A 24,555-nucleotide genomic window follows, 5' to 3' on the forward strand; every position below is an offset into this window, starting at 1 on the left:
ACATACCCAACACTGTAACAAAATACTGTAACAAGGGCTATGGGTGTTGGGATTTAGGAACTGTAGACAAAAGTTAATATATATCATAACACACACATCGCCCCTCAAATTTCAAGGGAGGCTGGGACGTGGAGATTTTAGCTTTCACTGCTTTCATAGGAGATAACAATGTAAAAGAAGTGAGTTGGAAATGATATCAGCCAAATTGTAGTGTTTGCCACAATTGTGGACAGACTAAATCCCTTTCCAATCTCTCTCCGGTAGTCAGAAGTGATTGATTTCATTATGTTCTCGATGTTTCATTATCATGCTCCTTCCCTAATTTCACATAGCATACCATTTGTTTAAAAATTAAATACCCACTCTGTAGGCTGCATTAGAACAAGGGTAGTAATCACAATGATATTGATTTGTTCATTAAATCCCACAATTACTGTTTGCTTATTGAGTATCTGCCTACATTGCCCAGCACTGAGATACAATGTTCACTGACGTATATTTCCTCTCATTGAAAATGTCTTATCTATACCATGCTTTATCAATTAGGAATGCTTTTAGCTACTAAAAGGAGACAATTCAACTCATAGTGATTTAAACCATATTAAAAATCTATAATTTACTTTTTAAATAATTCAAATGGAGGTGAGAAGCTCTACAATGTTAGATCACTGGGATTATGTCTCTGTGACCCCCTACCTGGTTACAAGAAGGCTGCTAGAGCTCTAAACACCTCATCCTTCAAGAATGTGCCTGAAGACAGTCGTGGTGGTGAGAGAACTATTCTCTCACGTCTCCTTATTTTATCAGAGAATACAATCTTCCCCAGAGGCCTCCTTAGCGAACTCATTGGCTAGAGCAGGATCAAGTGGCCATTACTTGCTTTAAGGGATGCTAGAAGAGTATCTGGTGAGAAGGGAGAGGGGATTGTGAATTAATACTGGGTAGCCAACCAAGAGTGTTGTCATAAACACTTTATAGCTTTCCATATACTGTCGCATTCATGATCTCATCTTGTGACTCAATGAGACTACTATCCAAACATACTGGAAACCCAAACCTGGAATAGGTGTTATAAGTGGCATCTGCTATGTGGGAACTTCTGGCTGTGAAGTAATTTAATGGTCCTTTAAAGGTACAAATCTAATGCAAAGGGGCTTAAATAAATTATAATGCATTTTGCTTACAAAGTGTGCATGGAAGAACGTAAGGAGTAATTCAGAAGATTTTATAGTTTAGTAAGATAATAAGAAAGAGAAATCAAGATATGTGGATTATAGCCTCAGCTTTGGGTAAGACACTGGAAGAATTTTGAGCCTCTGTTTTGTCAGCTGTAAAATTACATACTTGAACAAGGTTAGATGATCTCTAAATTCCTTCTCAAAGATAAGAGGACCCATATAACCATGATGCTGGAAGTCGTGAGCTTAAAAAAAATTAAAATAATCTATTCCAATCTCTTTTTACAATGAGATAACTTAGGCTTGGAAAGATCACCGTTTGTCTAAATTCACTTATTTAAGTTAGAAATTTGAGTCCCAGTATTATACTTTCACAAATAATTGATGCTGCATCCCAAAAGATTTTTAAAAATTTGGCCTCTTCTATCACTTTTTTTTTTTTTCATTTTCGGCAGAATCTCTGTGATAGCATTTACTTGGCTTAATAGAATGCAAATAATGAGATTTTTTTTAAAGTCATTTTTTAGCTGTAAATTCTTGGGCAAATTACTTCTTATCCTTGCGGTAAAATAATAATTGTTCCTTCTTCATAATTTTTCTTTTCTTTTTCGAGGACCGGATAAGTAATCAATAGAGACCTTAATGTACTAACACACAGCACACAGCAAGGAGTCAATCTGTAGTAACCACGATTATCATTAGTATCTCTCCAGCCAGCTGAAGTGCTTAAAACTTAAGAAAGTGAGAGCAATTTCCCCCGCAGGTTGTATAGAGGTGACTCTGATTCTCACTATTATTATTTTGTCTTTTATGATCATATCTTCCACCATCATATTATGTAGATATGAAGGCTCTGTGTAATAACTGAGGGTGTGGTACCTAAGTGGAAGTCAGACCAATCATTCTTATGCTGTCACTGAGCCCAGTAACTGGTGATTTCTAAGAGAAGAGTTAAAACAACTTAAACTAAACAACAACACCAAAAACAAAAACACTTAAATTGGGGATTCTGAATATGGGATTCACGGATGGGCTTTAAGGGAATGGGAAACCACCTGATATTTCATTCAAATGATTGACATTTTGGCCCAGGTAATTTTGGGGACTGTCCTGTGCACTGTATTTAGCAGAATCTCGGGTCTTTACCCATTAGATGCCAGTAATACTGCCCAGTCATGGGTTATGATAATCAAAATTATCTGCAGACCTTGCCAAATATCCCTTTCCTTCTTCAGAATTGCTGTGGTAAAACTTTATATGTCTGTGCATTTTTTTTTTTTTCTGGAAGGCTTATCAGTTTCATCATATTTTTTAAAAAACCTGTGACCTTAAAAGGCTTGGAACCAATCACTTAAGGTCTTTCAAAATAATAATAAAAGAACACATATCTCTAGCTGTCGTTGTGGGAAAAATGTACACCATCATGGCTAATTAAAATGGTGCAGTCTGAAAATCTGCTATGAAATATATACCTACCAATTTATTACTTTCAACTCCTGTAAAAAGACACCTCACAAAAACTATATCTGGGAAATTGTCTACTTGCTGTTCCCAGATGGCATACTTCTTAAAATACTGTCTTCAGCAGAGACTCCCACAGTCATCTACTGAATCTAGCTCTAAACTTCTAAAGGGGTTAGTGCTAATGACAAGTGGAAAAAGTCCTTGAGTCCAGAGGGGAATTAAAAATCAGTTGTTTCTCAGAAAAGAAATCAAATCATGGAATAAATTGCAAAAGTGATCAGGAGGCAGGATGGAGCAGAAGGGAGGGAGGAAGTGAAGGGAAAGGGAGGGAGGAAGTGAAGGGAAAGGGAGGGAGGAAGTGAAGGGAAAGGGAGGGAGGAAGTGAAGGGAGAGGGAGGGAGAGACAGAGAAACAGCGAGAGAGAGAGACAGAGAGAGAGAGAGAGAGACCTTTGAAAGAGTGTATCTCTTGGGAGAGGCTTGCTGGACGTCCGCCCCTGCCTTCTCCCTGGCCCCTCTGGAAAGGCAGCTGCCCCCATGTCTGCTGTGCTATAATTCCCACGTCCACAACCGCCTCATTCACCGCCTTCCAGAGTGACCACTTCTCAAAAGCCTCCTCAAATCTCAGAGGGGCCACTTTACCCACCCTTTAAGGCCCTACTTCCCGTCTACGGCTTCTTTTAACGGCGGCAGGAAAACTGGAGCATAAACCCGAACGGTAAACCCAGAAAAACGCTAACAGGCAAGGTGTGTCATCTTCCGTGGCCCCTCGGGGTCACCCAGGAAGACAAGCAACTTTCTCCCGTACTTCTCGGTCCGTCTGCCTTCCCCACTCTCAGCTTTGAATGAGACGCAGGGAGAGGGGGCGCGAGGGGGCTCGGGGCTCGGGGAGGAGCCGCGAAAGCTGCCCCCGGGGGTGGGCCTGGACCCGCGCGCCGCAGGGCGCCCCCCACTCCCTTCCCGGCGCTCCAGGAACGTCCTCGGTGCGTCCTGGGTCTGTCTGCGCGGAGTTCCCCGGGGCGCGAGGGGAGGGGACTGGAGAAAGAGGAGGGCCGGGCAGCGGAGGGGAGGAGGCGGTGCGTGCCTCGCCTGCCAAAGGGAGATCCGCTCCTCTGCGTGCCGTCCCCGGGTCCGCGCGCGGCCACAGCGCCCCGCCAGAGCCTCCGCCGCGGACTCGCCGGGAGTGAGGGTCTCCGCCGGTGCCAGCCCGCTTCTGGAGACCCTCCGCCTCCTGCCAAGCCCTGCTCTTCCAAGTCGGGCCCCGGGGCTCTGCGGCTGTTAGGGACAGAGGCAAAGAAGGGCAGGACGGTCTGGTTTCCCGTGGATGTTCCCGCCCGAGAAAGACAGCAAGTTGCGTGTGCGCCCGGGACGCGGGAGGGAAGCAGGCAGCCGCCCGCCAGCCATGTAAGTAAAGCACTCGGCTGCCCCGTGGGCGTGGGCTCCGCTGCTTTCTCCCGGGCTCCCTCTCTGCCCCGGAGCCAGAGTTGGGCTGCTCCCGGGCTCCGGACTTCCTGAGCTCGGCGGATCCATCGGCTCTCCCTGCCAGCCGCGTCCGCTCTCGGCGTCTGCCTCCGGGGGGTGCTGCCTTCCCATCCTTATCCCCTCCCTTCGTCCAGAACCCGCTGGAAAATGCCTCTTGCCCCTTTTGAGAATGGAGGGATCGTTGTGTGTCTCCATGGGTGGAGTGGCTCGGTGAGGCAATGGCAGGGGGCTAAATATGGGCTTGTCTCGGCGAGGGCGCCTCACCGCAGTTGGAGATGGGGGCCCCCTGCCCCCAGGCCACCCCCTGCTGGTCTTCCCCAGCCTCATGGCCCAGATAGATCAACTTCAGCTGCTGACTGCAGGTGACAAAATTAGAGAAAAAAGTAGTAGCCGGACCTCCCTTTTGAGTGACATCCAGAACTGAAAATGGGCGGTGGTTAGGGAAAAAACGGGTAGGGGCGAGGTGAAGAAAGGGGGAAATTTGCTATGGACCCTGAAAGCTAGAGTTAGGGGTCCTGGGGTGGAACTCTAGGGTGGATGGGCTCTGTGCTTCTGTATTCATTTCTTTATAGAAAGTGTGAGAAATGGTTAAGGAACTCTTTTTGAAAGGCTGGGGTGGAAGTAAATGCCCCTGGAATCATTTGGATGACTGGGGTTTGATGTAGAATACTGGGAAGTATGGATTGCTGTTCAGATTAGACAATCATTCAGCGTGCGAAATGATTGCAATAAAACTGTTGGAAGCAATGAATCAAAACTGCAGACCCAATATAAGTCATACACATGCATTCTTTTACAATAGAAGATGTTAAGACTAAAGAAATTCTGAAATGCTGCTGAATGAGTACAAAGAGTGTCTGGTAATAGTTCTGTACTGTGTGTGCTTCCGCAGCCCACAACGCTTGTTAAATTTATGAGACTCTGCAATTGTGAAAAATTATCCTAATTAGTTTGTTTGGCTTATGCAGAGACTTAATGCACCCTTAAAGGGACACAGAAAAGTTGCAACAAACTATGAGCATGAACTTGCAAAGCCAAAAAAAGGAAATCATGGCACGGTTCATTTTATTTTAATTGTTTATTGCCAGTGAAAATGCTACATTACTTTTAATGTGAGTATATACTATATAGAATGAATTCATTGGCCTGTCAAATAAAAATCAGGCGTTTCTTTAAGTAAATAGCTGTCAGAGTTAATTTGGAAACATTTATAGAAGATAAAGACATGAAAAAGCTTTGAGCTGGTTTGACAAAAATCGAGTTATGGAGAAGCTCATAGAGAGAATTAGTTCTTCCCACTTTTAAAGTGTTGAGGCAAGTCTCAATGTTTATTAATTGAAAATTGTAGACTAGCTGAAACAGTGTTATCACTTCTTTTAATGCCTTTAATTTTTAATGTTTCCTGTTGTTTTACCAGGGACCATCATCTTTAGTACAGAGGATGGAAAGTTGATGCCCGGTAAGACTGAAGATCCATTCTGCATTACGGAACTGTGGATTATCTGTGGGTCCCTGGTGATTTCACACCTTCATTCACTCCTGCAGTCCCTGAACACTTACTTGGGGTCCTCATTGCCCTATCTGGTGAAAGATGGCATCCAGCCTGACTTGTACTGGAGTAATCTGGGCTTTGCTGTCTTTTCTTTGTGCTGCCACCTCCTGCGTGGGGTTCTTTATGCCGTACTGGCTCTGGGGATCACAGCTGGGCAAGCCTGTGTCCTTCGGTACCTTCCGGAGGTGCTCATATCCTATGCATGATGAGAGTCGGCAGATGATGGTGATGGTGGAGGAATGTGGGCGCTATGCCTCCTTCCAGGGCATCCCCAGCGCAGAATGGAGGATCTGCACCATAGTGACCGGCCTGGGTTGTGGCCTCCTCCTCCTGGTGGCGCTCACTGCCCTCATGGGTTGCTGTGTTTCCGACCTCATCTCCAGGACAGTGGGAAGAGTGGCTGGAGGAATTCAGTTTCTTGGGGGTAAGTGACTTGCTGAGCTTGAGTTGTTTACTGGAATCCCAAAGCAGTATTAAAAGTTATGTTTCAGTTGTCTACTGAGATTATTATAAATGACACCTGGAATGCATAAGAGAAATAGATTTGGAATGGCTTTGATGATAGGTTGCCAAAGTCAAGATTATCGTCAGAATTGCTTTACAACTTCAAGAGTTCTTAATTTCTGTACGTATACATCACTGGCCTGCTAAGTGCCACCTATGTGAAACAGTAACATCTAGGTTGTTTGAGGTGTAGTAGGGGTGACAGTTTGGATTTTATAGCTTCTTGTTCTTTATGTTAAACAATAGACAATTAGATTATCTTTGTCTTCATGGAATCCTCGGGTCTTTAAAGGTAAAGATTTCACAGAAAAGTGGAAAAGGTTTTTGATTCAACATTGTTATCATGAACCTCTAATACACTTTGGTGGATGCAAAATTTACTCTTGCCCAATCTTAAACTCTATTTCTAAATAAATGTTAACTATTTTAAATGAGAGATCAGTTTTATATAACAACTATGAACTTAATTATTCTACAGAGATAGCTATCCACTTAATTACCTTGTTAGATCTTAACCTTCCTGGGTGCTCTTGCTGTGGAAAAAAAAGAAAAGGGATATTTAGCAAATGATGTGTGCTTGTCCCAGATGGACTGGATAGTCTCACTAATGCCAGAAAAGGTTTGATTTTTACTTGGATTTCCTCCAGCAAGTATTGCTTCAATATCTTTGGTCATATGGTTTTAATTGTACTTTATGTATTTTCCACTGTGCTTTTCACCTCCATTCTTCAACCTGACTGGCTGAACTTGTCTGATTTACAGTCCACTCTGGTGAAATATGACAACCTCCATAGATAGTGCAGAATGAAGGGAAATAGGAAGCCTGGAAAACTTATACAATGTATTTGGAACTTCATTACAAAGTAAAGGTCTGTTACTCCCTCGTTTGGTGTTTTCTTACATCTTTTGTGAAGAATCCAGAAGAAGAAAAACAAATTAAAAATGAGTAGTTGTGAGATGGTCTTCCCACATTAGAGAACCCCAGTGGATTATTTCAGAGTATTTAATATAAAACTTTCAAGTAACATTTTAAGTAATATTTAATTCTTGTGCTGAAAATGCAAGTGGCAAAGTTTTGTGTTTTGAAATGTGATAGAAAGTTTTGTTTTGAAGTGAGATAGAATTGTCCATTCTTTCCTTACTGATGTAACTTTGTTCTCATTTGGTTTTTTTCCCATTGGTCTTGCACCTTAGTCCCTCCTGGGAGGCAGTGTGGGGGACCTACCTGTCATCTCTTTACAGCTTCAGTGTTTAACACTGACAAAAGTCTTGCATGTGAGATGTATATTTACACAGGTATGTAGTTAAAACTATTAGGAAACCTAAAGAAGTTGTCGTTGAAAGTGGAAATGTAAATTCAGAGTTTGAAAACTTACAAATTTTAAGAATAGATTTTAAGAATAAATGCCAAGAGTATTTAAAATTAAGTATTTCAAATTTAATTCTATTAAGAATAGAATTAATGCCAAGAGTATTTAAAATTTTTTTCTGTAAGAATAAACTTGGTCTGCTGTTTGTGTTTCACTTGGCTCAGGAAAAATGCTTAGGCAGTTTCATTTTCTCCTCTTATGGTAAATATTACTTTCCATTTTTCCTTCGTCTTAGGGCAGGGCCTGCTATTATTTCTGGCAGAACGGGAAAATGCTTACAAAGAGAAATCAGTTTTTATTGATTATCTTTAAATGTGTAATGAAGGAAGGCAACAGGAAGTGAATCTGAGTCCCATGAGATTTATGGTTCCTTCTCTAAGCTGTGTATAGATTTTTTTTGAATTATATAGAGCTAAATGTTCTACTTTACAGAATACCCAAGGGGACAGACAATTGGGGAAATTATATATATTTTTAAAGAACCATGTTTTTTTCTTTGTGTGTACTTTTCGTGAACTCTGGCTTGGTAAGAGTTACTGACATTAAACTAAGAGTATAATTTGTTAGTAGCAGCTGGCCGGGCGCGGTGGCTCATGCCTGTAATCCAGAACTTTGGGAGGCCGAGTCGGGCGGATCACGAGGTCAGGAGATGGAGGCCATCCTGGCTAACACGGTGAAACCCGGTCTCCACTAAAAAATACAAAAAAATTAGCCGGGGGTGGAGGCGGGCGCCAGTAGTCCCCACTGCTTCGGAGGCTGAGGCAGGAGAATGGCGTGAACCCGGGAGGCGGAGCTTGCAGTGAGCCGAGATCGCACCACTGCATTCCAGCCTGAGTGACAGAGCAAGACTCCGTCTCTAAATAAATAAATAAATAAATAAATAAATAAAATAAAAAAAGATAAATAAAATTTGTTAGTAGCAGCTGATACTCTCTCATTTCTCAAAAATATTTCTTATACTGGCAAAAATAATTCTGGACGTAAAATCTAAGAGGGTTTTACAGAATCTCACCTCTCGAGGGCACAAGTAAACATACCCACTACCAAAGATAACAGTAAATTTAGAATTAAAAAATAACTTGAAATATGGAAAAGGTTTTCAAGAATCTGCTGTTTATCACTGTTACTTAATGGAGACCAGATGACAAAAAAAAAAAAAAGCTTCGAAAAGAATTCCCTAGGTAGCTTGTTCATTTCATAATTGTTTGGGTTTTTATTCACAAAAACTTATGCAGTAAGTAATTTTATTTTAATAAATTTTTCCTATGATGAGTTGGGTTTCATAAAGACTCGGCAGAATGCCAAACCAGTGAGTTCTATGAATCTCATAGACTGCCATGCTTCAGAAATGTAATCAACATGCAGGGAACTTTGCTATGAGGCAGATTCTCCTGCTAAAAATGATATGCCCAGGAGGGTTATGTTTAGCTAAAGTTAGGCTGCTCCAAAAACAACAGGAAGCAGGAGAATGGCAAAATACAGAGGCATCCTGCTTAACCCCGCCTGCTGTGTCTAGCGTTTGCACATATGGTATAACATCAGGCAGTAAAACCCCTGCAGTACTTTGGAACAAGTTAAAGGACAAAATGTCAAACTTAATTCTGAATCTTCTTGCTATGGTTGGTTAGAGCTTAAAATGTCAGCTGTCAACTGATAGAGCAATGTAAAATGGGGCTGCCATACGTGGATATTTTCTACCTATAGTAGGAATACCTCAAGGAGGCAATGACTATCACTTTTCTTGTGGTAATCTGTACAGAAACTGTAATTGCCACCATCTCCATTTCATGTTATAAGGTATGTTTATGTCCTAACTTTAAAGAACCAGTGTGAGTTGAGTCACCCTCAACTGAGTTTTTAAAAGACATGTAGAAAGCCTGTGGGAAATACAATGTAAAATAAAAATGTTAACATGTATATAGTATGGTAAGGATGCTAGGAGAAAATAGAGGCTTTAATGTTTTTGATTGGTGAGTATAAAATTTTGTGCTTTCAAGTACCGTTTTAGTCATTAAGGACTTTAATAGAATTTAAAAAATTAATATCAAACTTTTTGATGCACGTATTAGTAAGATTTACATGCCCTGCAAATGATACACGTAAGAATGTTATAAAGACATATTAAGTGTATTTGTAAGTTCTGTCAGGTGGTGCTTGCAAATGTCAGAATCTGAATGTGTACATTTCATCTTAAGAAACTGCTGGTGCAGTAATGAGGAAGTACCAAAGAGAGTCCCAGATTTATATTATTCCACGTTTAGTTTGATCGTTAGTCATATATACATATGAAATGCGTGTGGAATGCTAATCAGCAGTAAACCATTACCTTTCCTGCTTAGACACTGTTCTAAGAAGCCAGATATTATCTCGCTAATTGATAGTTAAGTGCTGCTGAAGACAGTAATGATGTCAGAATGTTTCTTTGAGCATCCCTTTCTCTATGTTATGAAAGCATCATTGCCTTTTCAGAGTCTCCTTACTGTAGAGTTCCACCTGGGCCTGTCTTTCATGCCTTGAGGGAGACTGCTTAGGACTCTCCTTCCCTTGCTTTGCTGTAAACCTGACCTGTCATATGATATGCCACGTTATGCTTTTCTTTATATCCAAGCTCTCTGCCAAGTGACAGCTGAGTAATAAGCTAAATAATGAGTGTTGGCATATTAATGGGCATAGTGGCTTTCTGTGACAGTGTCTTAACTGAAAACAGTTGCTCTAATTTAAAGAAATGTAGAGACTTCTTCTTAGGCCACTTGGGGAAGCAGGCAGGGCTCTTTTTTTTTTTTTTAAATTATGCCTTATAGATTACTATAATAACTACTCTTGTTTTATTTGGCTCACTGTAACCTATGATAGAAGGTCCAGGTGAGTTGTCTTGAGTTTTAAGCCAGCAGTTTTTAAACTCTAGTATGCATCAGAATCACCTGCGGGACCTTTTAAAACAAGGATTGCAGAATTTCTGTCAGTAGATTTGGTAGAGTACCTGATAGTTTGCATGTCTGACACGTTTTCAGGTGATGCTGCTGCTGCTGGTTCAGAGAAGACACCTTGAAAACCATGTTCTAAGTTAACCATTTCCTATTTAAGAAGATGAGACTTCTGGTAGATGGCTTACTTTCAGAACTGAGTTAAAGTGTAGTTGTGTCATAATCTGCTATAAACCTCTCTAAAACTGAACTATAAAGGGGTGTACCGCTGTAGTTTGGTATTGATTTAGCACATTCTTGTTCCATTTCTCTTAGTTCTTGTCACAACAAATTGTCTGGAATTCTCTCTCAATGCATATTATATATATAGATACATACATATATATGTTATAATATATACGCTATATATAACATTTCCTTTTATTTATCATTTTCTTATACGAGACACAAGATTTTATGTATGAAGTATTCAAAATAAGACCTTAATACAACTTCTGAAGTTTGCATGCAGTGGATTTTCAGTAAGAAATTGTTAATTGAAAGATATGAAGACTGTACTATAGACCATAGGGATGGTCCTGGACATCCCTTGGCCAACTCTGTACAGTCATGTGCATCTTGGAAACATAGAATGATTAGGCCAGAAGGGCACCCTAGGAGCCAGTCCTTCTGAATTTCTCCTGCAAGGTAGAATGGCACTTAAATCAGCTTTAACTAATGAAAAGATCTCCTGGTCTTCAGCATCTTTGGGGAAGAAGATGATAAACTCTTGCTCAGTGGTCATACTTTCTAGGGCCACAGACCATGCCTTTCATCACAACCACGAACACTGATAATATAAAGGAGCAAGCTTGAAATGGAGGCCTACATGGTGAAACAGTGGGAGTGGGGCTTTGCCAGCCAGGAGGAGTGAACAGGAGATGCGTGCCGGGCTCACACCTATAATCCCAGCACTTTGGAAGGCCAAGGCAGGCCGATCACCTGAGGCCAGGAGCTCGAGACCAGCCTGCCCAACATGACGAAACCCTGGCTCCACTAAAAATATGAAAATTAGTCAGATGTGGTGGTGTGTGCCTGTAGTTCCAGCTAATCTGGAGGCTGAGGCATGAGAATTGCTTGAACCCAGGAGGCCGAGGTTGCAGTTGAGCCGAGATTGTGCCACTGCAGCCTGGGTGACAGAGCAAGACTCTGTCTCAAAAAAAAGGAAAGAAAGGAAGATACACTGCAGGCAGCTGACAGTGAGCACCAGCGAAAGCATGCACTGTAAGCTCAGGATTTGTTAAAAGCAAGGATGTTGAGAAATTAATAAATCTTTTATAATATAGAGAACACAAAATTTTATATGTTTGATTCTAAGAGTGTTTTTAAATGGTGTTTCCAAATTGTCATGGTCACCAGTTTAGTTTTTTACATACTGTTTTTCTAAAAAAAACTTGTTTTCTAAGTCTTAATATGAGAAAGATTTTTATTGTTTTGATGTTTTCCTATGAAGTTTCTAAGTTCTCCATATCAGGATTCAGTGCAATATTCTTTTTTTTTTTTGAGATGGAGTTTTACTCTTGTCGTCCAGGCTGGAGTGCAATGGTGTGATCTCAGCTCACTGCAACCTCTGCCTCCTGGGTTCAAGCGATTCTCCTGTCTTGGCCTCTCTAGTAGCTGGGATTACAGTCGCCTGCCACCATGCCTGGCTAATTTTTGTATTTTTAGTAGAGACAGTGTTTTTTTTTTTTAATTTTATTATTATACTTTTTAAGTTTTAGGGTACATGTGCACAATGTACAGGTTTGTTACATATGTATACATGTGCCATGTTGGTGTGCTGCACCCATTAACTTGTCATTTAGCATTAGGTGTATCTCCTAATGCTATCCCTCCCCCCTCCCCCCACCCCGCAACAGTCCCTGGAGTGTGATGTTCCCCTTCCTGTGTCCATGTGTTCTCATTGCTCAGTTCCCACCTATGAGTGAGAACATGCAGTGTTTGGGTTTTTGTCCCTGTGATAGTTTACTGAGAATGACTATTTCCTTGTTGGCCAGGCTGGTCTTGAACTCCTGACTTTAGGTAATCCACCCGCCTCAGTCTCCCAAAGTGCTGGGATGACAGGCCTCAGCCACTGCACCCAACCTCAATACAATATCCTTTTAGCTTTCTAGTAGGCTTAAAACTCACCAGCGAGCTTATTCCATGTAAAGAGTCCAAGGCCTAGCCCCGGAGAGACTGCTGGGAAGGTCTGGGTGGGGCCCAGGGAGCACTTTGAACAAACTCCCCACGTGTTCTAGACACAGATGGTCCACAGACCATATTTGGAGAAATACAAACCAATTTTATTTGCCTAAAACCTCATATTGTACTAGTATTGGCATGTAGACTTACACCACTGTTAAGCTTAGAGAGAATCATTGTTACCTCTGTAGTGGTCATTTTGGGGGTGATGTGATTTGAGCTGCAGAACATCAGAACTGGTGTAGGAACAGATGCGTTTATTGTTGGTTTTGCTTTTATATTGCTTGCTGACCTTGGGTGATGGTTAGCCTTGTATATACACTCATAAAAAAGAATGAAATATTTTCCATCCTATACTTAGATGAGGACTGTATTTTGATGTATGACTCCAGCTACAAATTGCAAACCCCACCATCATTCCCAGTGCTGTGTTTTTCCTCCTTCATCCTGCAACAATGTGATGTTGCTGCTACATGTTCTGTTAGAGTGGGCTCAGATCTAGTTTCTTTTTTGCCAAATTTATCAGTTTTTCCCTGTTTTGAGTTACTGTTTTTTACTTTTTAACTTTGTATTTTTGAAGTAAAAATAATAATCATAGTAAGTCTTAAAATAGTGGGATATAGAGTTTTCCATTATACTTGGACTTATTAGCAGCTATGCAACACTTTTTCGCTAAAATTATTTGTTTTTGACATGGTTCAGTTCTCCATTTACTTTAGGCAGAGTAGAGTCTTTCTAAGAGAGTTGTTTGATTTTTAACTTACTTCCCTTAGTTTCCACCAGCAAACACAGCCATAGCGAGATACTGCTGAGGCCATGGTCAGTATGGATTAGTTAGCCTCACTAACAGACTGAAATGCAAATTGTTGACCTATCTTGTGAAAACAAATTGTTAGTCACAAAGGAAACCAACTGAGGAATGCAAATTCATAAACATTTCTATAGAAAGAACTCAAAAACCACACTCAAGAGATCTTTACATCATTCTGTGTATCATATCATACTTACATATCAATGATACTTAACATCATTCTATGTAAGTATCATGAGATGCATACAATTTGCACTCCACACAAAGTCATCACTGTTATACACTCTGTATTTGAACTCTCCAGGTTGGCAAGGGTGTCTTATTGTGGGTGTTGGTTATAATCAGAAAGAATAAAAGCAGCAACTCAAAACTTTTATTCTTGAATGTCACAAGAATTGATCTTGTTGCTCCCTTGAAGCATCAGCCTCAAGTGAGTTCTGCGGAACATTAATTCCTGGGTGTACCAATAGGTGCTACCAGGAAAAAGAAAAACAGTTTTAGGGACAAGTATATTTGAGAAGCACTTGGTTTCGGAAAGTTAATAGATTCATTGCAGCAGAACTTCACAGAGCTTTTGGTGTGTTGATGCATATTGCCAATCTCCTAGATAAAATGGGGAGGAATATAGGATTCAATATTTTCCTAATTTATTCGGGTCCTGCACCCTGAAGGGACCCATGATCTGTAGAACATATTCAGTTTTCATTTCACCTCAGTGAAGCAGGTGATTAATTTTTTTTTTTTTTAACAGATGAGAACACTGAATTTTAGAGCATGAAAACCAAAGTTATACCATTATACCTAGTTACTGACTAGGCTATGAATACTATCACCATAATATTAGAAGTGTTGATTAAACTTCTACTTTATATTACATTTAGAAATCAGAATTTTTGTTCACCATGAATAAGTCTCAACATCATGGAATATTCTTATTGTCTCTTTGGCCCTCAGTTTATGCTTCTGGTATGATAGAAATACTTGTAATATGATATAGCAACTTTTTGCCAATATTCAAAAATTTATATTACATGTTAATATTAATAATGTAATGTGTAATAGAGAGGCCATTTTGGGAGAATGCCAAAATATATGACCAAAGCAAGCATACTGTCTTTTAAAAATTATTTAACAGACGATCGTGTGCTGGCTAAATTTTCTAGTGTAGACACCCACTGTTGGAAGCCTTTGTAATAACCGTTTATTAAGGTTAATGATAATATTAATTCCAAGGGACATAGTTCTTAAATAACAAAACAAAAGGCTTTGTGTCTTTCTTTAAAAATGAAGGATAATGTCCTACTTTATCAATCTGGATCAATAAAATGTAGAAACAAATGGAAGTTTTAGCTATATCATAATAAAAAAAAGTCCAGGAATTTCTCAGAGATTTTTAAATGGTCATTTTTAGAGGCTCATGGGGTTGCATACAACATTGCCCATTTCTGGTCATTAATATTGTTAAGTTATTATTGGGGATCTAGTTTTTAAAAAATTTTCTTTATCTGGGCCGAGTGCAGTGACTCACATCTGTAATTAATCCCAGCACTTTGGGAGGCCAAGGTGGGCAGATCATGAGGTCAGGAGTTCGAGATCAGCCTGACCAACATGGTGAAACCCCATCTTTACTAAAAATACAAAAATTAGCGGGGTGTGGTGGCACGCACCTGTAATCTCGGCTACTCAGGAGGCTGAGGCAGGATAATCGCTTGAACCTGGGAGGCAGAGGTTGCAGTGAGCCGAGATGCGCCACTGCACTGCAGCCTGGGCAACAGAGCAAGACTCTATCTCAAAAAAAAAAAAATTATCTGGTAGATGTCATTCCAGTTAGTGATTTGCTCTTAGAATTAATGAAATTGAAATTGTAAGCTCCAGAGCTGACCTGCTTATCACTTCAGTAAATAATTACCCTCCATGGGTCTCAGATTTTTAATAATCAAACAGCACCAGGTATCTTGATGTACAAAGCATGTATAAAAATATTGTTGGATAAAAAAGAAAGTTTCATTTTATGGTTCTCTGTTTTTCTTATCTCTTCAAATAGGGTAGGAACTATGACTTATATTTTTATTCTAGCACTGCAGTGACTAGAATAGTAAATGACACCTTATATATCCAATTAATACTTGGTGTATTCTTTAGATTTAATTATTTATTAGCAACACTTGTATCTACAAGGTGTGACCTTATTCTTCTGTACCTCATGGGAATATTTCAAAGATAAAAGGAAGTAATGCTACCAATGTGAAGATGTTTAAGCAATGTCCCCTTAGAACTGAGGTTCCTGCATAATGTTAGTTCTTTGGAAAAAGTATTTAGTCGTCATGTATGTTGAAACGATGGTGTGTCATACTACAGTTCCCTCTTCAAGCACATTTTAACAGCTCTGAATAATTCTGCAATAAACAAATCAGCTTAAGTTTATTTAACACTTTGTTTCACAAACTTATTTGGGAATGGCAGGGCCCTATTTACTTGTAATATGCATTAACATCTCTTTGAATTAATGGTCAACAGAACAAACTTTGGGAAATACCAAGTTAAAGTATGTTGTAGATCCAGGGGACTGGTGGTTAAGGGCATTTACTTATCCAGTGCCCACTGTATGTCAAATAATGTGCTACGTGTTGGGATAAAAATTGGGTTCCTGCTGTTGCTGAGCTCACGGTCTTATAGAGGAAACCAACATGCAAGGTATAATTACAGTCCAAGGACTCATGAAATGTAACACACACACTTCTGTGTTTTGCTCAGATGGGGATCAGCTGGTGAGGCTCACTCAGCAGCCACGTGAGGGGCTCAGCAGCTTCACACACTGTGTGCCACTCATTTTCCATCCCGCCCTTTCCCTGCTTGGCTGTAAATCACAAGGACTATGTTTCCTGGAAGGCTGAGCATCTGGCACCTAGACATCCGGCCAGTGGGAGGCACTTTTGGAAGACAGAAGGAGACTGGGAGAATCCAGGGTATTTCTCCTTCTCTTGCATTTCCTTGTGCAGTTTCGTGGGCATGGTTCTCTCCTCCTAGAAAGCCCTGCCCTTCATGGTCCCAGCTCTCATCAGAAAATCACAACATGATCCTACCCTAGTCAGGAAGCCCAGTCCTCTCATCACTAGTAATGCCATCTTCTGTCAATATCACTCCTATTGGACAGCAATAGTTTTCTGTTGATGCTACTTTCTGGGTTGCCTCTTTAGCTCCTGTTTGGCCTTTTAGCTTTTCTGTCATCTGTAGAACCAATTTCTTGCACAAAATTATCTGTGTTTGAAATATCTAGGATGGTTTTGGCTTCCCTGGATGGACCCTGGGTGAAACACAATACATAATTCAAATTCATACTGCTGCCAAGGCAGTATGGAGGATTGTGTCTTGCTATGAACTTATAGGATTCTTGGTGACTAGACCAAAATCACAGATGTTTAATCTAGGAATGTCCAGGGTCCAGTGGAGTATGAACAAAATGCTGCAGGTGTGCAGGGCAGGAGTGACATTGTGTCTGGGAAGGTGTCATAGCAGAGGTGCTAGTTGACCTGGGTCTGGTGAGCAGACAGCTTCCTCAGCCTTCAAACAGGGGAACATCAAGTCCTCAAAGCCAAGGAATTGTAAAGAGATCTGATGGGAGTTCAGGGAATGGTAATGGGTTTACTACAAGGTATGAGGTGAGAGTGATGTGATAGGGACTAACGTGGAGAGGACAGATGGAGTCAGGTTATGAAGGCCCCGATTTATGTTCCAAACTGAGGATTCTTTTTTTTTTTTTGAGATGGAGTTTCACTCTTGTTGCCTAGCCTGGAGTGAGGTGGTGCAATCTTGGCTCACTGCAACCTCTGCCACCTGGGTTCAAGCAATTCTCCTGACGCAGCCTCCTGAGTAGCTGGGATTACAGGCACATGCCACCACGCCTGGCTAATTTTTATATTTTTAGGAGAGACAGGGTTTCACTATGCTGGCCAGGCTGGTCTTGAACCCCTGACCTCAGGTGATCCACCCACCTCGGCCTCCCAAAGTGCTAGGATTACAGGTGTGAGCCACCGTGCCTGGCCCCAACTTGAGGATTATGTACTTAACTAAATTGAAGCTTTTGAGTGGCTATGGGTGCCACTGACTTAGGAACTATATAGTCTAGTAGCAGTGAGCAGCAGAGATTGGCTTGGGGAACACTAAAAGCAGGAAAGGCAGTTTACAGGCCTGTTATAGCAATGTCGGCCAGCGATGGTGAGAATCTCAGTGAAGCTGTGGGAACAGAAAGAAAAGGATTTTGAAGAATTTTCTGAAGTAGGGTCAAGCCCTGCTGTCACAATGAATATTTTTAGATGAATAGATGAATGAATGAATATCTCAGTAATTTTATATCTCTGTTTATATAAGTGGCCAGCATTTTCTTTTTTTCTTTCTAGTTCCTCAAAAGTTAATGAAAAGGGGGAAAGAAAATACAATAAATTACAACTGTTTTGGCTTTCAGTGGGTTATTTTTTAAAGTAGTAAATATTGTCGTTACCATGGTATATAGATGTGACTTATTATACAGCTTTACAATGTGCATATCTCTGATTTTAGAATCATTTGCACATTGGTCTGCATGTAAGCATGTGTTACTAACTGTCCGGCACACCTGGGGGCTTAAAAGGGGCATACTGATGACAATTAAAGCAGCCGACAGTGTCACTGAACTTCACTGCTTCACACAAAAAGACACTCTTTTTTTCTTCCTAAAAATGCAGGAAATGCTGTGTATGTGTATATATATATATATATATATATATATACACACAATAATTAGATGTAAGAGTGATTTTATACATCTCATTTTCATAAACAATCTGATGTTTTCTTTTTTTCCCTCCATGTTTTAATGAATCTATTCTTATTTTATTAGTCTAGAGATCTGATGGGAGTTCAGGGAATGGAAACAGATTTACTACGAGGTATGGGGTGAGGGTGCCCCAAATATTTTTTTTGAGAAAAATCTAGTAGATTTTAATCATAGCTAAAGTTAAAATGTCCTAAATTTTATTAGGTTAAGCATCCTGCAATAGCCATTAATGGCTTCCTTTTTGCCCAAGAAGGATGTCTCATAACACATGATACATAATACTATGAAAAGAAAAACTTTTGACAAATTGAATTTAATAGCTTATTTGAGCAAAGAATGATTCTCTAATCAGGCAGCCCTCAGAACCAAAGGAGGCTCAGAGAGTCTCATTGGGCAAACAGGTGGGCAGGGAGCATTTATAGATAGAAACGGAAGTGAGGTACATAAACAGCTTGATCAATAATTTGATATTTTAAATTATACCTATATTTTACTTATAAAGACATAAATGAATGTTATTTATCAACCTGTTTACCATTGAAAATTGCTGTCAGTTACCTGTAGTAAATTGATCTTTTAGTCTGGAGACCTAATAGATTGCCTTCACAGCTTATGTTAGTTGTGTTACAGCTATGTATTAAAGTAAAGCAAATAAACTAGCTATCCCTTGATTGTTGTCTATGAGTTAATGCTCATGGTATGTCCCAAGAGCCAATTGCATTGAAGGCCATGACACACAAAACGTACTCTTGTCAATCTAGTGTAATTTATAGTTCTCATATATTTGCCATATCACATTTTTGGGAAAAGCAATGTGCCTGTAAGCTGTAAAATGTTATGATTCTGTGATAAAATATAATCCTCATTTGATATTGTGCTCCTTAGCAAGACTCACTATGTATGAGGCATGGATTTCCTAGTTGTTTCTGTATATTCCCTCAAGCTCCAGAAGTTGTATTAAAGCACATACCTCTTATGCCATCTTATGATGAGATTATCCTGTTTGCCCTCTCAGTAATCTACTAATGCACCTTCCATATGGCTGTATTGGGGTGGTGTGGGGTGCAATTGGGCACACGCATAAAGCGGTGGACTCCTTACAGGACTCTGTCATTTCAACATGTGTGTGGCAGGAAAGTGGGAACCTAGGTACATGGTCAGAGTCACCATAGACTTCTCGTTTTTGGCAAGATTTGGCTCCCCATAACAATCCAAGCTCCCTGTATTATTTCTTCTTCCTGGCTGTGTGTGCACAGTTGTCTTGGGTAGAAGTATGAGGTTTTCCATGTTCTCTTCATGTCTAGAAGGGAACTACAATGGAGTCATTATTTTCTGCAGTTTGGTATATGTTGGAATGTTGTTTTTGTTGTTTTGCCCTTCTTACTTGGGTTTGCATTACCCAATCTAAAGGGAAAATTATCATCCTAGACATTAAACCTGTTCCTTTATAGACTGTATAGTCAGGCCTACGTAAGAATATTACTTACCATAACATTACTCTAAAGAAGAATATTAACTCTAGTCTTAAAGGAAGTTACCCTGGTACACACTAGATATAAAAACATAAAGAAAAAAATTAATGTTTTTTTTTTTGAGACAGTTTCACTGTTGTTGCCCAGACTGGAGTGCAATGGTGTTCTCAGCTCACCGCAACCTCCGCCTCCTGGGTTCAAGTGATTCTCCTGCCTCAGCCTCCCAAGTAGCTGGGATTACAGGCATGCATCACCATGCCCGGCTAATTTTTGTATTTTTAGTAGAGACGGGGTTTCTCCATGTTTGTCAGGCCACCTCAGGTGATCTGCCTGCCTCGGCCTCCCAAAGTGCTGGGATTACAGGTGTGAGCCACTGTGCCCAGCCATTGGTTCTTTGTTTTTATTCACTTATTCAACAAATGTATTTTAGGTGCCCGGCTCTGCTCTAGGCCTTGGAGATAGAGTGCTGCTCAGAAAAGTCTGGATCTTGCCTACTAAGAATCTAAATCTAGTAAGAGAGACAAACATTAATCAAATTCTCCCCAAAATGAAAGTAAAATTACAGACATGATAAACATTAGAAAGAGAAAATATGTCACAGGCAGACATGACCTAGATGGGTGCCAAGGAAGACATTCCTAAGGAAGTCAGGCTTTAGTCGAGGCCTGACACGGAGGAGGAGGGGAGGGAGCCTCTCAGGGAGGGAACAGCAGGGACAAGACAAGGACAAGGTGCTTGGGGGTGAGGGAGCAAGTTGCCTTCGAGGCACGCTAGACCAGAGGACACGAGGGAGGAAGGGTCAGGTGAAGCTGGAGAGGGAGGCAGTGGCCAGAAGGACTTGCATTGAGGATTTGTTCATGATATTTATGAGATCAAAAGCCAATGAAGAGGTGAAGAGGTATGAACCAGGAGTTGCTGTTTATCCCTATACTTGCTTGCATGAGAAGTCTGTTCATTTAGGCAAACCGTGGGAGAGTTAACTTGAGGGTTTGTTGGCTGGAAGGCACCTGGATTCTTTCACTTACGCTAGTCCTTGTGAGGTAGAGGTAACCATTATTGTAATTTGGAAAGAGAAAATGTCATTCTGGAATTTCTCTATGTATTGTTTGAACGTGTAAGTTAACACTGGTGTCTAGGTATTTGATTAGGAGGTACAACTGTTAGAATTTTGCACCCAGCCATATATGGTAGCTCACACCTGTAAACCTAGCACTTTGGAAGGCTGAAGCCAGTGAATTGCTTGAGCCCAGGAGTTCAAGACCAGCCTGGGCAACATGGCAAAACCCTGTTTCTACAAAAAATACATAAAAATTATCTGGGCATGGTGGCATGTGCCTGTGGTCCCAGCTACTCAGGGGGCTGAGGTGGGAGGATCACTTGAGCCTGGGAGGCAGAGGTTGCAATGAGCTGAGACTGTGCACTGCACTCCAGCCTGGGTGACAGAGCAGGACCCTGTCTTAAAAAAAAAAAAAAAGGCCGGGCGCGGTGGCTCACGCCTGTAATCCCAGCACTTTGGGAGGCCGAGGCGGGCAGATCACAAGGTCAGGAGATCGAGACGATCCTGGCTAACACGGTGAAACCCTGTCTCTACTAAAAATACAAAAAATTAGCCGGGCGAGGTGGCAGGCGCCTGTAGTCCCAGCTACACGGGAGGCTGAGGCAGGAGAATGGCGTGAACCCGGGAGGCGGAGCTTGCAGTGAGCCGAGATCGTGCCACTGCACTCCAGCCTGGGTGAAAGAGCGAGACTCCGTCTCAAAAAAAAAAAAAAAAAAAAAAAGAATTTGGCATCCTGTACATTTTCTTCATAGAATATTGTATGCTTATGATAACTTAATTTTTGCAATTAGGTGTATAATGTCTTTCTTCTCTGTAACTCCCCAAGGTCAGAGGTCTGTTTTAATCACCACACTATTTCCAGAGCCTACCAAAGTGCCTGACAGAGAATGCAATAATAATTTGCTCTTTGCCTGAGAATATAATATGGCCTCCTTGAAAAGCTGTTGTATATATACTTTTAACCCAGTTCAATTTTGCAGCTTTTGATCCAATTTCTACTTTGCAGAATGGCAGATGCTAGGCCTTGTGTTGAATAATGACTTAAATATGACGATGTCTGTCTTCAGGAGGCTCAGAATCTGGTGTGTGGAATTATACAGACGAATGATGCAGCTGCTAAGATGATTGCTGTTTGGTTGATATCCTCAAGATCCTGTAAGATACACATATTGGGTAAGCTATGGAACAAGGTCATCGTCTGTCTGCCTTAGCCAAACTCAGCTGCAGACCCTGAATCTTTTCTCCTGAATTTTCAGCATTGCCATTAAAACCACACGCCCACAAAAGGGCCAGGCAAGGGTACGTTCAGATCTCTTGAATGTTTTGCTACTGATCAAATTCCTGCATTGTGAAATGCCTTCCCATTGGTTGGAGGTTAGCTGTGGTAGCCACGTGATCATTAAATTTCCATCCTCTCCCCTGATCCTGCTTTATAGGATTGGCTCTGCATTGATTTCCTTAATGGTCTTACCCTCCAAATACCCCAGTTTGATAAAAGTCTCACTGGACTACAATTCACATGGTTGGGTCTTGTTACCCTCTTCTTAGCGATTTGCAGAATGAGACCCTGGACTCTGGGACATGTAAGACAGAAAGAGCGAGATGAAAGATGGGATGAGAAATGCAGTCGATGTGACTTGGCAACTGATTGTCATGTGAGATTATGCATCAGTAGCAGCTCTCTATTTTCAAGTCCGTGTGCCTCCTAGAATGAGGCTGCTGCTTTTGGAGACTGATGTGTCTACAGGAGGCCTGATTTAGGAAGCAAGGGGATGAGTTGAGTTCTGGACAGCTTTTGGTTCAAGTTCTGCAGGGACTTTAAGGTGGAAGGCCAAATGGATAGTTGGAAACTCCGGGCATAGAGCACATGAGAAAGATCAGGGTAAAATACATAGATTCATAAAAACTGTGTTTTGAAAACCTTCACGTGAGTAGATACTACTTCATTTACTCTTAAAAACACATGGCTTTTGAATTTTGACATTTTCTTTTACATTTGACTGGTTGAAAGGCAAGCTCCTAGCTGTGTCTACTTTAATCATAATTTTCAGCCTCCCCTCAGATAGTGCCAGCTGCTTAACAGTTACTACGCCGGTGGACCAGGATGATGGAGAAGTCTGTACTTTATAGGAATAGCACTTTTTTTTGATTTGTTTTTGGTCTGGAATAGATTGCAATAAAAATCAAAGTAGGAAAATAATTATGATGTTCATTAACAAAAGATATTTTGGGGGAAAGTAGAATCTAGAAGTGACCATGTAGTTAAAAAAAAAAGAGAAGTGAAAGCTGAATATTTTAATTTCTTCTTCTTCTTCTTCTTCTTTTTTTTTTTTTTTTTTTTTGGTCTCATGCATAAAGATGGTATTCTATTTTGATCGCCTGGTAGAAGAAAGTCAGTTCATTTATCTCATCCACCCACTGGTGGCTATCCTGATTATAGCCTCCTGGTAGGAACCATTTAAAATTCAATTTGGCTGTCTGTGCCCTTGGTGCTCAGTAGGTTTCATTAAATTACACAGCGGTGAGCTCTTCTTCCCTGTGTGGCACCTTTTGATGTACATTTGACTTCAGTGTAATTTCAGACAATTGTACTTTGTGTGGAGTGGTTTTACCATAATAGTCTTGCAGTCCAGATGGGGCAGATCTGGAAATCTGAATCTGATGGGATTCTAAGATGGTGGAAAATATTGGACCAGGGAAATATTTTCATTTCTCTATACTTTCCTTATTTAGCTTGTTAGGCTTGTAGGGTTTGGCAGATTGTTTCTGTAGCATTACTTACAGCGTGAGATTAGAATAACATTTTCCCCCCATGTGGGATGCTTTAGGATTTTACATGCAGTCAGATTCCAGAAAAAACTGTTTCCTTGAGTCTGTAAACAAAATTAAGTGTCAGTACTTTTTTCTTGTATTAGCAAGTCTTAAAGTACTGCCTTTATTCGTGTGTTCACATTACTCTATGAACATGTGTTGTTGTGCAAAGCAAATGAACAGAGGATCGGACAGACAGGGTTAAATTCTGCCGCTCATCAGTTTCCTGGTTCTGGACAAGTTACAGACTCTTGGCCTCAGGTCCTTTGTTTACAGGACGTAATAGTAATATTAGGTCTTAATAGTAATATTAACTCTGAATTTTTGTGAAGTTTAAAAGCATGTAAGTTACCTAATATCAGGTGTGATAAAGTAGATTCCCAATAAATGGTCGCTATTACCAACAGTTGGTTACATAAATATTTATTGAATCCTGCTCTGTGCTAGGCAACATTCTAGATACTGGGGATAACGTAATGAACAGAAGCAGACTAAGAAAGAACAGTAAAGAATTATAAAGAACTGTAAAGGAAGAACTACAAAGAAAGGACTTTGGTTCTGTTTTCATCTACTTTTAGTTTTCTATTGCTTTCCCATTGCATTTCCTTAGCTAGCTGATTTTTGAACTTGTAATATTCTTATCGGTAGGTGACTTCTTATTCAGGACCTGGTAAATACACTGTGTTACTAGATATATTTGACCTCCACAGATCATAATTTGAGATGCCATACAGATATCCTTATGCATGTTCTCAGTGTCTGGACAAGTTTTTTTTTTTTAACACCTGTCACCACATAATGGGTTTTCTTACTTCTGATTGCATTTTAAATATCATCTGTCCCTTCTGTGAGACCCCATCTTTAATTCCCCATCTCTCTTTCCATATGCTTTCAT

General features: G+C 40.6%; 1 protein-coding gene across 2 annotated transcripts in view; it reads left to right on the forward strand.

The window, feature by feature from the left end:
* Window positions 1-3,627: 3,627 nt before the first annotated feature.
* The window catches only part of LHFPL6 (LHFPL tetraspan subfamily member 6), a 265,474-nt gene continuing 244,546 nt past the window's right edge, over window positions 3,628-24,555 (forward strand). Inside the window, exons 1-2 of one of the 2 annotated variants that reach the window (XM_032150415.2) lie at window positions 3,628-4,045; window positions 5,541-6,099. In XM_032150415.2, the coding sequence (XP_032006306.1) occupies window positions 5,715-6,099 (385 nt within the window). In that variant the 5' untranslated portion in view covers window positions 3,628-4,045; window positions 5,541-5,714. Of the gene's footprint in view, window positions 4,046-4,310; window positions 4,334-5,540; window positions 6,100-24,555 lie in introns of those variants that run through there. The other variant, XM_032150416.2, reaches the window with a different exon arrangement.

The sequence above is a fragment of the Hylobates moloch genome, unplaced genomic scaffold (assembly GCF_009828535.3).
Source record: "Hylobates moloch isolate HMO894 unplaced genomic scaffold, HMol_V3 SCAFFOLD_4, whole genome shotgun sequence".
Taxonomy (NCBI): Eukaryota; Metazoa; Chordata; class Mammalia; order Primates; family Hylobatidae; genus Hylobates; species Hylobates moloch.